This window comes from Lissotriton vulgaris, chromosome 2_1 (assembly GCF_964263255.1).
Source record: "Lissotriton vulgaris chromosome 2_1, aLisVul1.2, whole genome shotgun sequence".
NCBI lineage: Eukaryota > Metazoa > Chordata > Amphibia > Caudata > Salamandridae > Lissotriton > Lissotriton vulgaris.
In genome coordinates, this window is record NC_141687.1 from 289,624,400 (window position 1) to 289,638,354 (window position 13,955).

Sequence of the window (13,955 nt, forward strand, 5' to 3'; positions counted from 1 at the left end):
CTTTTGTTACCTTGGATTTATCTGTGAGTTCCCCATATTTCCCAAAGGCCACGCAAGCTGTTAGGGAGGCGTATGGCCGTGAGAGTTGGCATAATATATTAACTGGGGAGCCCATTTTGGCTAAAGTCTGCCACAATATGCTGTGATTCACCAAATCAAAAGCACTGCTCAGGTCTGCCAAGCAGAGATGGATTTGTCCCTGGCGTGCTACTGTATATTTGCTGATTATCAGATGCAAATTGATGCCCTACTCAACCATGACAATTTCTCTCCTAAACCCATATTGGCAGTCAGACAATATATGGTTATCCGAAACCAGGATTACAGTCTAGCCAAAATCACCCTCCCATTATTTTTACAGAGGAGTTTAATAGGGATATTGGGCGACAGCACCTACTGTCTCCCCTGACCCCTTTTTAAAAAATTGGTACTTTCCACTAATTCTCAACTGCTGAAATACTACGGCATCCCTTTGTAGGACTTAAACGGTGAACCAATTCATGAAAATGTTAGGGAAATCCTCTCTTTCTTACAGCTTGGAGGGGGCATGGGCGAGCACGAGTATTCAAAGAACAAAACAGTGCATTCAACGTTCAAGATCCATTATTCACAGGCTTTAATTAACAAAAACTGTAATTTCTAGTTCTCTTCTTCTTGTCAAAACCAAATCAAGCTACCCTACTTCTCCGTTTAGAGTGTTTTATTATGTAGAATCCCACTCAATCCATTGAGGTGTAAAAGCACTTTGCAAAGTAATAAACCTGCTAGCACACAAACTCTACAATTTGGTCCATTCTGGGTTTGTTATTTACACCACATAGTTTTGGAGAGTTGTGCCAAATCAAACAGGAGGACCTAGCAAAAACTAAGCAGTGTGCCACTGAAGGCTAAGGTAGGCCCTGATTTGTCAGGTGTACGTAGGCAACTGAGCAGACAGCACGGGGTACCTGACTGTCCATCAAACTATGGGTTTTTTCTTTGGCAATAGGCCACAGAGTGCCACCACAATAAGACTGTTGGCCGATATAGGTCCAGCATAACCGCATGGCATAAATAACCAATCTCCTCCCACAAGTAAGAACAGCCAGCATTATGGGGAGTGCTTACATATTTCCAGCCTAATGTGGTTTTACAGTTTTCACAGTAAATGTCAGCAACGGCGTGCAGCCCTGTAAGCAAGACTCGTTCTTCTGCCGGACCACAGCCCACGTTCACTCTGCAAAAAAGAGACAAACAAAATGGTGTCAGAGTTGACAAAATAATTTTTGCCACACGTTGAGTATATGGTACTACCTCAGGCGTCATTAGTAACCCTTAAATTGTCACGGATTAACCTATAGAAAACTTTGGAGATGAAGATCAACAACACAGTTAACTACTGCTGGCAACAGACTTGAAATGGGATTTATTTTTTTATAATACCCCTGCAGCCTTTCAGGAGGATGTTTGCAAATATCCTGAGTTCTCAAGGCCATACACATAGTCATGAAGGAAAGGGATTGTGAAATCAATTAGCAAGTACCGCTCCAAAAAAGGGGAGCCAGGGATGGAAACAGCACTGGGCCGAGCAGGTAAGAGTGGTGTGGGGGGGAATTTGAAAGACAACCACAAGGGGAAATTAAATAAATAAATAATTTTCCTTCGCCGTCGTTGGTGGAAATCCCCCCAACCTGGCCCCACCGCTCTCACCTGCACAGGCGCGGTTGGATGGAAAGGGAATGGACTCTGCTCCATCATAAACAAGCACTGACAAAGCCAATCAGTCTTGTCTGTAAAAACTAGAAGTGCAGCTACAGGCTTTGCCAATGCCCGTTTGCTTTGCAATTGCACAATGTATAAAAGAAAAAGAAATCCAAGATGACTACCAGTGCCTCACTGGACATAGTTTGACAGGCAGCTATATTCGAGTCCTCTTTATTTCATGACAAATAAACAGTTCATGGTTCCTGCAGGTGGACCCACATGTATGGACAGCCTTCTTGGAAAGGCCTTCAGTGTGTGAAGACGCGCTGGTGGCCATTTCGAATTTTATAGTTATACTTTATTATGGTATGTAACGCTTACAACACAAGCATTAACATGATGGACGTTATAACGCGGAACATTACAATGCAGATAAGTACAACAAGGTGCCCTTTTAAGTACTTCACAACACAAGATTTTAAAACGCAGGTAAGGTGTTTAACTTCTTACTTATTAATGGAAATAAGGGGCTTTAAGGGGTGTAATTTTTAGGGTCCAAGGACGAGTACGGGTACAGGATAGTAAGGGTTTTAGTGGGATTTTAGGCTTCAGGGATTGTTAATGGTAGGGGTTAGTAACAGATTTGTAGGGTTCTTTGTTGGGTACGGAATATTAAGGGCTGTTTAGGGTTCAGGTAAGTGGGTGGTAGGGGTGTGTGTGTATATATATATATGTATATATAATATACACACACACAAACATACATACATACATACACATTTAGAAAGGGGTGTATCAACACATACATGGGTTGAAACTATGATATTGGGTGAAGTAGGGTTTTAATTGGTTAGGCAGGGAGTTGTATATTTATTTTACATGTGTGGTAAAAATATACATTGTAAAAACATGCATTGTAACAACTAATCACTTTCTTATTAATTTAAACTGGCCAAAGAATGGTACATTAAAAAATGAAGTACACGTAAATTGCTGTGAAAATAGAGTGAAGGAAGCAGCTTGGTAGAAGTGAACTGCTGTCTCGTCTTCGCAATAAAAAAATATTAATCTAAAAGAAAAATGACACGAAAAAAAAAAGTGGGTGATGGGAGACAATCTGACTAGCTTTGTGGGGTGGGGAGTGCGGAAAAAGAGCAGGTGTCAAGAGGCCAGAAGTGTAAGGAGACAACTTCTCCAATCAGAAGCGATGGTAAAGGAGAAATATTTCAGGCATAGGACAAACAGAGGGAGTAAAGCCATTAAATAAGGATCTGGGAACGGAGATAGGCACAGCCTTTCCATAAGGAGTATGGGGCTCACCCAAAGTCTACTCTACTTATATGTTAAAGTATGGATTGCAATGTTGACAGCTGCAATCATCTAACATCACCACAAAATGTTTGCTTGGGGGCCTGCTGGGATTAACAACTCGCACACAAACAATGCGCCAAGTCTTCAGGCCACAACTGCCAATGGTAGGATAAATGTCTGGGCATGTTGACAGCTTGCAAAGAGCTTCCATAATAAAATACTGCCACCAGTGATGTAGCTCCTTGAAATGGAGGCAACAACAAAGTCCCAAGTTTACAACCCAGCAGTAGCTAATTCTGCAACACTGTACCACGGAATACTGGAGCCATGCCTTTAAACAATGCAAAAAAACATAGTTACTAGCCCTGAATCAGTGTATTATTTGCAGGCTGTTTTACAAAAACACACTGATTTAACAGAATCTATCCTTTACAGATAAAAAACTAATTCATTCGCATCTTAACACAGTTAATTGTACAGACCAATCACAACACTATTTCAATACACCTTCTCTAATTGCTTAATCTAGCTGGGCCTCTCCTCAGAGTGCATTGCTGTGCCGGTTTTAGCCCACGCATCCCCACCGTCGTTTCCACCGTAGCTCACTATGGCATCAACTTTTCTGGGCACAATGTTGACGCTTTTACAAAATTAAAAATAAAGTAACTCAATTTTGAGCAACTTACTTATTTGAACAAGGTATATGAGTGTTCCCATAACATTTATATTTATTTTGAGACCCATCATTTCTTCGCTCTTTACTAATACACTTTTCCAATTTTCCCATCTCACAGTGCCCGTGTACTAGCAGGTCTCTCAAAAAGGCCCCACAGCCAGTTCCATCCCAGCAGAAGCAGCGAGACTGGGGAAGAGGCACTCACACTGAGTTGAAGAGGTAGGCCCGTCCTTGGCTTCCTTGGAACGACTGCAAGGCAAAAAGAGACAACGGTTGATCAGAGCATCTACCGAAAAACAGTGGTCCAAATATTGGTGTGGGTACAGGATGCGGCTATGAGATCAAATCACCCAAGTGCATCTCAACTATTCGCAGGGCAAGGGGTTAAACACTGAAAAGAGTCAGCTGAACTCATCAGAGGTCCTGAACATGGCTCCACAACACTGAGCGTCAAACATGGCTGATCTAGCATGCGCCACAGAGAACTTATGCAAGATAATACAATGGTTAGTGCGGATGATGGAACCCAGCCGTCGAAAGCAAGGATGATAATGCCCCTTGCACAGCGAGACTTTGAGCCAGCATCTTAACATCCCACAGGCTTTGCGTGACCACCTATAATCCTGGGCAGCTGTGAGTGTGACGTTTTCCGTACATCTGATATTGTCAATTAGTGGTGTCCCTTCTTGTCAATGGAGCTGCCAAGAGCACAGCTGGCATTCCTGCAGGGGAAAGATCTGAATACCTCACGGGGCAGAGGTTAGGGTTATGCAAACAAAGATGATGACTTTCACCCTTCAGAGGAATAATAAATGAGCACTGTTTTAATTGTATCGCTGCAGCATTTGTTTGAAGACTAATGACTTAATGAGTTGATACTTAATTAGTCTCATAGAATGCTTAATTTACGCACTTTTGTGGAGTGTGGCCCAACTACTAAGCCAGACACAAGCGTTTGCAGGCCAAGTTTACATTGGAAAATAGTGGGGATCATATGTACATTTCTGTTACCTTTTAACTAGGATTGCTATGCAGATATGCAGGTCTGGGATAGCATCTTGCATAAGCAGCAGTAAAATGGCATGCTTTTGTTTCATCAACTTTACAGGCTACAGACTCCACTAAGTAGGAGACAGTTCGATTGTGGAGGTCTTTTTAGCATAGTATTCAGTGGGGTATCTTTCTGTTCTCGGATCCATCTGCAACTAGTACTTCCTTTCATCTAGTCAGACAGTATAGCCGGTCAATGTTTTATCCTCATCAGTGGCGTAGCGGGGGGCACGAGTATTGGGGGCAGCAGTAGGGCCCCCGCTCTTACCTGTGCTGTCGCGGGGCAGCAGACACGAGGGCCGTTGCCTCAAGCACACCACCCTCACCCCCAGCTCTCACCTGTGGCCGTCACGGGGCAGCATACAGCCCGACAGCCACTGGCGCCAAAAGGTCTTGCTACGCCACTGTTCATCCTGTCACCTTCACTTTTAGGGTGCACGCATTCAGAAAACTGGTGTTCCAATATTGTAGACTGCAGCAGAATCAGAGATAAATGGTCTGTGTCAACAATTGTACACAAAGGGGCTACCAAGAGAAAATGTGGAGATAACAGGTCAGCTTTAACAATTGCTAAACTATAGAGGGGGGTGAGGAATAGGAGTTGGGAGTATCCCAAGTTTGTATATAAGAATCAATGAGAGAGGAAGGGAAAAACAACTCAGGAGCACTCCTACTCCCCCCCGAATCATATCATAGAATCAACAAAGGAGTGTACCATCAAAAGAAAGAGAAGAGCAAGCATGTTGAAAAAACAAGTTTTACTATAGAGAAAGACCCATTAGGTTTCTAAAAAAGCCCTCACTCACCAACCTGGTTGGTGACATGCTTCATCATCGGGCCCCACCAGGAGTGGGCGAATGTCACCCTAGTGTGCTGCGACGCCAGTTTACTGCGGAGCTAGTGATAGGTGTTTGGTGAAGAGTGAATAGTGATATTAAAAATGTCTAGACTGTGTCAATCAATTATTTTATTCGTTGTGCCAATAAGACATGGATAAAATATATATTGTGTGGGATAAAGAACTAAATTAAACGTTCAGTTGGATCCTTGGGGGTGTGGTCAACATGTTTCTGCCTATATGTGATTGTTAATCAGGTTTTCATCAGGACCAAGGTGTAGTAGTGAACCCCGGTGGTATGGACGCGCTAAGGCCCACCCTAACCAGGAGTTGCTAGTGTGAAAAATGTTAAAAAACACTAAGAGTTCAGATTCCCTCGGGATTAGAGAGGAACAGAGTTTGTTCTGGTTAACAAATGTGACAGACATTGACAAACAAACACAAAGAACAAAGAAGAATTTTGTCAGTATGCTCCTAAAGGTTGTCACAATTGAGAATCCATGCAAAGGTGCTCTTTGTGGTGCACTTCATAAAGAATATCCAGTTCACATGTGCTGCTATTAGTGAACTAGTGCACATAAAGGACTACGATCGAAATCCTTGTGAATAGGGACAGCCGTCCCAAATCAAACTCATACAACGTGGTTGTACTGCTAAGCGACTAGGGGGGAAAGGTGTACATAATGCCCATTATAGCGTTACCTGATAGCCTGTGAACTAGAAAAAAAAAGCTGGTTGGGTACAAACATACAAAATAGTGCTGCTAGGCAAATCATTGGCTAGGGAAAGCGATTTGTAAGGCTCTTACAAGCAGTACAATCGTTCATTGTACCATGGATCACCGAATGGGGGTGGTGGCGGTATGGCACACAGTTGGAACACAAAAGAAAGTTAGGATAAACATTGTGATTAATGGCAGTAGAAGTAGGTACTTAGCTTCTGGTAAATGGTTGGACTCACGCCCTCAATGCCAGGCACCCACTTGGAACCTCAGAGCACCCTCTTTGAACCGGACCCCGTCGATAATGAGGCGGCGGTCCGGTGGTTACTTTAAACCCAATCCTGATGGTAGATGGTTCCTCGTGGAAGACAGCATCATCAGGCTAGCGTAGAAAGTGCTTTCAGAAATGGGGTAATCAAAAAGGCTTGTATTCCGTGAGCCGGGATACAGTCAAATGGCTGAGTGTGAGACGAAGTCAGTCAAGAGCGACCGCGCGTAAGCGTGGATGATGCGGCCTAGGGTAACCAGTCAGAGCCGCCGATACTTCCTGGGCCGCAGTAATACCCAATCACAGCGATGTAAAGAATGGTTACCATGGAAAATACAAGACACCACAACATAGTTGGTGGGTGTGCTTCTAAGCCGATTAGGAATATGAACTAAGAAGGTTCAATACACTGAGGAACACACGGGTGGAAACAGCGGGGACAAATATTGCCAGAATCAGAAAGAGCACATTAATAGTAGCATATTGGTAACATGCACAATAAGCAGGAATCCCGAAAAACAGATCCTGTGTGGAAATAAACTACTTAACTACACGTAATGGTTATTGGATACCATAGTCCTGTGGTATACAAAAACGAAAAATGACTGGGGGAAAAACATAACTAATAGGAGATGGGCAACCATAAGGGATAGTAAATCGCTCGGTAGTTAGCTACAGTTGAAAAAAGCATTAGTGGTCATGACTATGTCCACTATTAGGTGACATAGAAGGAGGACTGGAGAAATACACATTCCAAAGGAAATGTGGATCCATAAGGGGTGGTAAGTTGCTCAGTCTAAGTATCCCAAGTTTGGACATTTCCTCACGGGCAAAAACCATGCTGTGTTTTACTTTTACAGTTTATTATGCGAACAGCCTAAATGAAGATCTATAATTACATATTACCAAGAGTTACAAAGAGGATAAGGAACACCATGACCCTGTAAGAGTTAGACCAAAGTTAGAGGTGGAGCCCCAAGGGATACTATTTTAGGTACTGGGCCAGACGTTGACTTGAGCACCGACGCAGACGCAGGCTCAGACACTAATGGGGTCTTAGGAGGGGTTAAGAGAGGGCATGTCACCTGTTTACGAGTCTTGCCCCACTTGGCTCTTGTTAAAGTTGTAGACGAAGATTTTACTGCAGACCATCCCTCCTCCATTTACAATCTCTGTGCTCTCCCAAAATTATCATGACCGCCTGTGCCTTTTTGAAAGCAGCACTAAGGGCGAGACACACTATGTTGGGCTAGTTTGCCACAATAGCTATGATAGTGTTGTTTTCATATAGTTTAGGCAAAGATACCGCCTATCAATGGGAGATATTGGGAGTGCATGGCGTACCCTATATTGAGGTTTTTGTCCTCTTTCTATCTCCCCTTTATGTGCTTCCTTCGCAGTTCCTGCCAACAATATTATACCGCTCATTGAAACCTGACTTTTAATTTGTATTTCCTTGCTCATCCCAAGTATTGATATCCAGCACATTTCTCGATGTTTTCCTAAACTTTGTAATTCGAACATACTTATTTTTAACTGTTTTTTACTGTAAAAATATTTTAATTTATTGAGTGCTTACTGCCATGTGTAATATTTTCTATGTACTTTGGTGGTCTACTGCTTTTAGATCGAATAGAGTTATATTGAATTGAATTATTGCTTTGTATTTTACAGAGCTAGAACAGAGTCAAAAGAAGCATGCTGGAGAGCTGGGGTGTGGGGCATTCTCTGCAGTGGCCTCCTCTTATGACTACGTCATGTGTGCCATGAGAACGCTCTGCTCTCACAGGTGTATGCAGCAACATCAGTGGCTATTGGAATGCATGGAATGGTTTATAGGCTGTAAATAATACGTAGTCCAGGAAGGAGTACATTTTGTACTTGGCCTCCCTCAGTCTTCTGCTCCCGTTCCTGTTTCATGACAGACTATGGTATAGTCCACGACTGATGCGGTTTAGGCAGCTCCTGTTTCGCTGCCTTAAATGTTTGTCTGGATAGATGAAGATTCGCCCCCTACATTCATCATGTGCACAGTCACTCTGACAACCTCTTCATGTGTGCACATGTGTTTAGAATTACAAAAACTGGCTATGTATAGAAGGGCCTTAAACTAATAAAAGGAGGAAGGAAATGTATCCATAGAAGTCTCGTGGACATAGAACTGAAACCAGGGACAGCGATCAATGCAAAGTTTCCGTAACGGCACATTAAAAAAAAAAATTCTAGCAGCCCGAGTTACATTAATTTATTTTTCACTTCATTCTAGCAAAAGAGACTTACACTGAAAGATGCTGCTTAACTGAGGCAGATGAATATGCTTGCAAAACAATGTGGAAATGACAGAAGTGAAGAAGCAGACATACAGTACAATCTGACTCTGAAGACCTGGGACTTGGATTGACACCATGAACTGAGAAGACTTTCAAACTCGACAAAGAGTGTGAAGCAAATGGAAATATGGAAATCTACAGGTCATTGTGAAACTCAAATAAACGAATCCACAACTTGGCTACAGTGATATTTTGCTTCCTAAGAGTTGTTTGCGCTATATAAAGGCTGATACATACATGAATTACCCAGCGCTAGTGCCATGTAGGACGAACTGGTGATAATTCTCACCAATTGCTGGCGTTCTTTAAAAAAACTGCCACTTGTGATGGCTTGCGATAGCTTAGCGTGTTTTCCTGAATTCAGATGACAAAAGACAAAATAAATATATTCGCTCTACTACTACCCATAGAAAAATTAAGGCTGCCTTTTCCTCCAGTGCTGTACTTTAGTCTGGTTTAGCAGCATTAAAATGTAGGGGGGTCATTAAGACCCTGGCATCTATACTTCGTTGCGCCAGTGACGCGGATAGATGCATTTGCCTGCTTTGGAGTGCATACATTCTGCCATACTGTAAGATCTTTGCCTTTTTGGCGAAGATCTCTATGCCTTCAGGGGAACAGTGCCTCTGAATGCTCTGGAAGTTTGCTGAGTGGCCTCCATGTTTCATGCAGCCACTCCGCAACCTCTTTTGTTTTACAAAAACAAATCTCAAAATGGGAGAAAATCCTAAAAAAGTACATAAAACATGCTCCCTAAATGGGGTGGACGACCAGAGGCACTTACACTAGCAGCTACAAGTCTGCAGGTGTTTGGCTTCAGCAGAGATATCACCAGAAGAAAAATAACAGATCGGCTAACTCTAAGAGAGTACGCGGACTATCAGCTTAGAGTAGTCAAAAAGCCAAACTCTATGTTTAATTAATATTTATGATTATATACTAATATTTTAGCTTTTTTCTGCATGTCTGAACTTTATGGTGGCACAGTGGATTCACAAAGCAGGATCTGTCTTGAATACACCCTTATGTTTCAGAAGATTTTGAGCGTCTGATTCTATATATTTTTAGGTCTCACCTAGCGACGCAGCGCCATGCGCTGCTCGCCTTGGCGAGGTCTATTGTTGTCGACTTGGTTTGCGAAGTGGGACAGGATATGTTGCACGGGTAGAAAAGACAGCAGTCATGCACGCGTATGGACAAGAGATGTGCATGTGTACGGCTCATGACACCTTAATTAGCCTCCTTCTTGCTTGCTCCCACGCGTACAACGGCGTTAGTATAACTCAAAGGACAGAAGATGTGCACGTGTCTTGTAATAAGTCCTGCTCGCTCGCTCCCTTTCTCCCTCTTTTTAAGGCACGCTCTGCTTTACCTACATTGCGTGCTTTTTCCATTCCTCATACCATCAGGCCCCTATATAGTTTTTTTTTTAAATATACACCGTTCCATTCCCACACAATAATGCCTACTATCATCAAACTGCTACTTGCATCCACGCGGTGTTCGCATAACTCAATGGACAGGAGATGTACATGCATCTTGTAATACGTCCTGCTCGTCCCCTTGCTGCCTCCCTGCCGTTCCTCTTACTCGCTCTCTTCCTTCCTCTTTTTAGGCATGTTCTGCTTTAATAACATTGAGCGCTCCTTCCTTTCCTCATACCATCAGGCCCCTACGTAGCAACACCACTTTTCCATCTGCCAAACAAAAAACTGCATATTAACGCAAGCCCCAAAACTCTGCACCCCACATACCACACACTTACTCATTATTCTTTACCAGGGACTTACAGTTTAAACTGCTACTCCAATGCTGCTCAGCTTCTCGCCACCCGCCCAAAAGATGTGCACACGTACAAACAACAGCAGTTGTGCACGTGTATAACTCAGTTAGGAAAACTCAGAGGACAGGGCATGTGCACGCGTACAGGCACGCAGCACATTAACACGCTCCCTCGTTTTTCCTCGCACATGTACAGCAGCGTTAGCCACTAAAAACAAGAAAGAAATATGCAGCCGTCCTGGGATACCTTTTAAATATATATACACGTGTCCTGTGCACACCATCATCACACTTACTGTTCGCTTGCTCCCTAGCTCTGTGCCATCCCTTATGTGTTATAGTTCAGCTACATAGCTGCCAAGGCATTGAATTGCAATGAGTGACATTTTCTTAATTTCAGTGTAATTATCAGTGCCATTTCAAGGACTATAAGTGACACTTTCTCGCGAGAAAACTCAAGCAGTGAAGATGAGAAATACCTAAATATCAGAAATAAAACCCATGTAAGCAACAAGGAACACTAATACGAGTCACATCATAAGCCACAACCTGTATTACTTTGTTGTGCGCCCCAGTCCTGCATGCTGCCCATTACCTCCGATGTGCCACCATCATACCAGTCACACAGAGCTACAAAACAGGCTCTTCTGACTCAGTGATGCTTGGCGCGCTGATAAGTTTTGTTAGCAAGCACCACAGTGCTCTCACAGTCACGGACCCAAAACAAGCTAGTGCGAGCGACTACTAACACAACTCTTGCCCAACTGCTAATCGCTCGTTCTCTCCCTCCCTGTCTGCTTGTATATGTACTTTCAAGTGTCCCTTACCATACCCATTATCTAATCACAACACTATTTTCCAAATCAGTGAGGATAGTTGTGGTTGGGGGAGAAAGCAACACATTATAGCACATTACTTCAATTGGTTCAGAGCAACATCACTCTGCTCTAAAACACTCTATCACACTCCACTCTACGAAACCCTATACCACTCCTCCACTCCACTGTATCACACTCAATTGCACTCCACTTAATGCTACTCTTACACACTCTGCTCTATGCCACTCAACGCTCCAACACTCCACTCTATAACAGTCTACTCAACCTCAATCTATACCACTCTCTGCCACTCGACTACAATACACACCACTTTACTAAACTCTACACCACTCAATACTACACTACTTCACTCAAATCCACTCTATAAACTTTCCTCCACTTTACTCAAATCAACACCACTCCACGCTAAACTACTCCACTCCACTATACTCTATAATAATTTCCTCTACTCTATACTACACCACTTCACTGCACCCCACTACACTTTATAGGTCTCCATTACCAAAAAATCAAGCTGGTTGTGTTGCATTAATATTTGCAACGTCAAAAACTCAAACTTTTACTAATGCGAGACCTATTGCATTGCAAATTCTTGTTTTAATATATTTTTGTATTTCAAAAGTGTATGAAGACAGCCCAGGTACCAGGCATACTTTGATCTACTAGTTAGTTAGTGGGAACAGTTGGTGAGTAGCCATTTAAGCCAACACTGCACTTGGAATCATCTCTATGCAACGATTTCGTACAATCAATGACTCTTGCAGCAGTAACCAAAAGTACAAAGGGGAGGAGATGCCTCGAGGATGCTCAGTGTAAATGGAAAGCACTGACAACAGAAATGTCAGATTAACCAATCAAAGTATTGATTGAGACTTCTATTCTGGGATCTGAAATGGAATAAGCCAAGGAATCAGTAAGAACTATAAATAGAACATTATCAACTCTGCAGGATGAGGAAACACCGCAGTCCTGGCGCACCCGCAAAGGCACCTCCGATGAGAGGTTCCTCTAAATATGTTGGGTCCCAGGGAGCTCTGTGGTTACAGTATCTGGTTTGGAACTTACAACTTACTGTCCCAATAAATTCTGCTGCCACAAAAAGCATAGGCCGGGGTCCCTGGTGGAAAGCTATGGGGCTGTACACTTAGTGTTCATTTCCTTCTCCTATTATTCCAGGATATGATCCGCCCAAGGAAGGAAAAGTGAATGTCTGTGCACTGGGGATGGGCAGGGATGCACCGGCAGTGGTGCAATCATTGCTCGATCCGGACTATGCTACTTTATACACATTTTCCTTGTCTTTAGACTATATGCAGTCTTTACCATTGTAGCCCAAGGTATGTCCTATGTGCCTTCAACATTTGATTATCGAAACAGTATGCTAAACTAACAGTGAAGGCAGATAAAGAGCTCCTATGGGGGGAATATACTGGTTAACACACTAGGCATATATTCATGAGGAGCAATAAAGCGCAGTATATCGTGACGTTGGATACCTGCCTGATTGCTAAGTGGCAATTTGTATGCAGCCAATCAGACTCCGAGTGTGTTTGAAAACAATGAGTACAAGCTATTACTATACATCAGTAAAGTGTCTGTGACTGGAGTAGATTGGAGTGGCTTAAGTGAAAAGATACGTGCGAAGAGGCAATGTCAGTCAAAGGTTAAGGGGATTGATAAGGGAAAGGAAGTATGGACTCTTTCAGGGGGCTCAACATATCTCCAATGGGGCAGAGGGCACAATGTGTACTAGATTTAGCCCCTGGACTGAGAAACTGCCCCCACACCAGTCACCGATATGGAGCCACAAAGAGGTTAAGAAGAAGTGGGTTACAGGCAAAGCATGAGAATTCCAACCATGTCGCATGCAGCCTGCTGGTCAAGTACAACGTGTTAGACTGGGCCTGGAGAGAATTCACTTCTAGGGTCTCTCATTCATAGATCATAGAGTCATCCCTATGTCCCTGCAGGGACAAACACTGACATTTCCTAAGTATCTAATCAGCAAAAACGATAAGCCTTTTTTACACCTAGGCATGCTGCTCATTTAAGAGTGGTTCTAAGATACAATAATCTCAGAGGTCTACGGGTGGTTCCAGAAGATAGGCTAGTTAAGAGGCAGCCTGTTAGTAGCTCACTCGGAGTCATTCAACCTGGCAGTATGTGGGAGCCTGTGTAACACCATTAGAATCCACATGTACACCTGATTTCCTAATTGAGACTAGTCGTAAAATGGACATGTAGGAAATGCAATTATCATGGATTCGAATCAGGTGGTAACCAAGAGCAAACTATAAAAAAGGCACTCACGATGGCGGCATTGTACGTCCTGTCAAGGAGGATGAGGATTTTGGCTATGAAGCATAGAAGAAGGACACGACAGAAGAGGATATTTAGGGTGAAGATCACACTGTTTGAACAGACAGAGGAGTAGATTCATGAGAGGGACTGACTTAA

The 13,955-nt window shown here is 43.1% G+C and overlaps 1 protein-coding gene across 2 annotated transcripts in view; it reads right to left on the reverse strand.

Moving 5' to 3' along the window:
* YPEL2 (yippee like 2) overlaps positions 1-13,955 on the reverse strand; it is a 216,303-nt gene that overhangs the window by 18,946 nt on the left and 183,402 nt on the right. Inside the window, exons 3-4 of one of the 2 annotated variants that reach the window (XM_086954965.1) lie at positions 3,876-3,919; positions 1,108-1,216 (exon numbers count right to left, since the gene is read on the reverse strand). In XM_086954965.1, the coding sequence (XP_086811091.1) occupies positions 1,108-1,216; positions 3,876-3,919 (153 nt within the window). The other variant, XM_086954966.1, reaches the window with a different exon arrangement.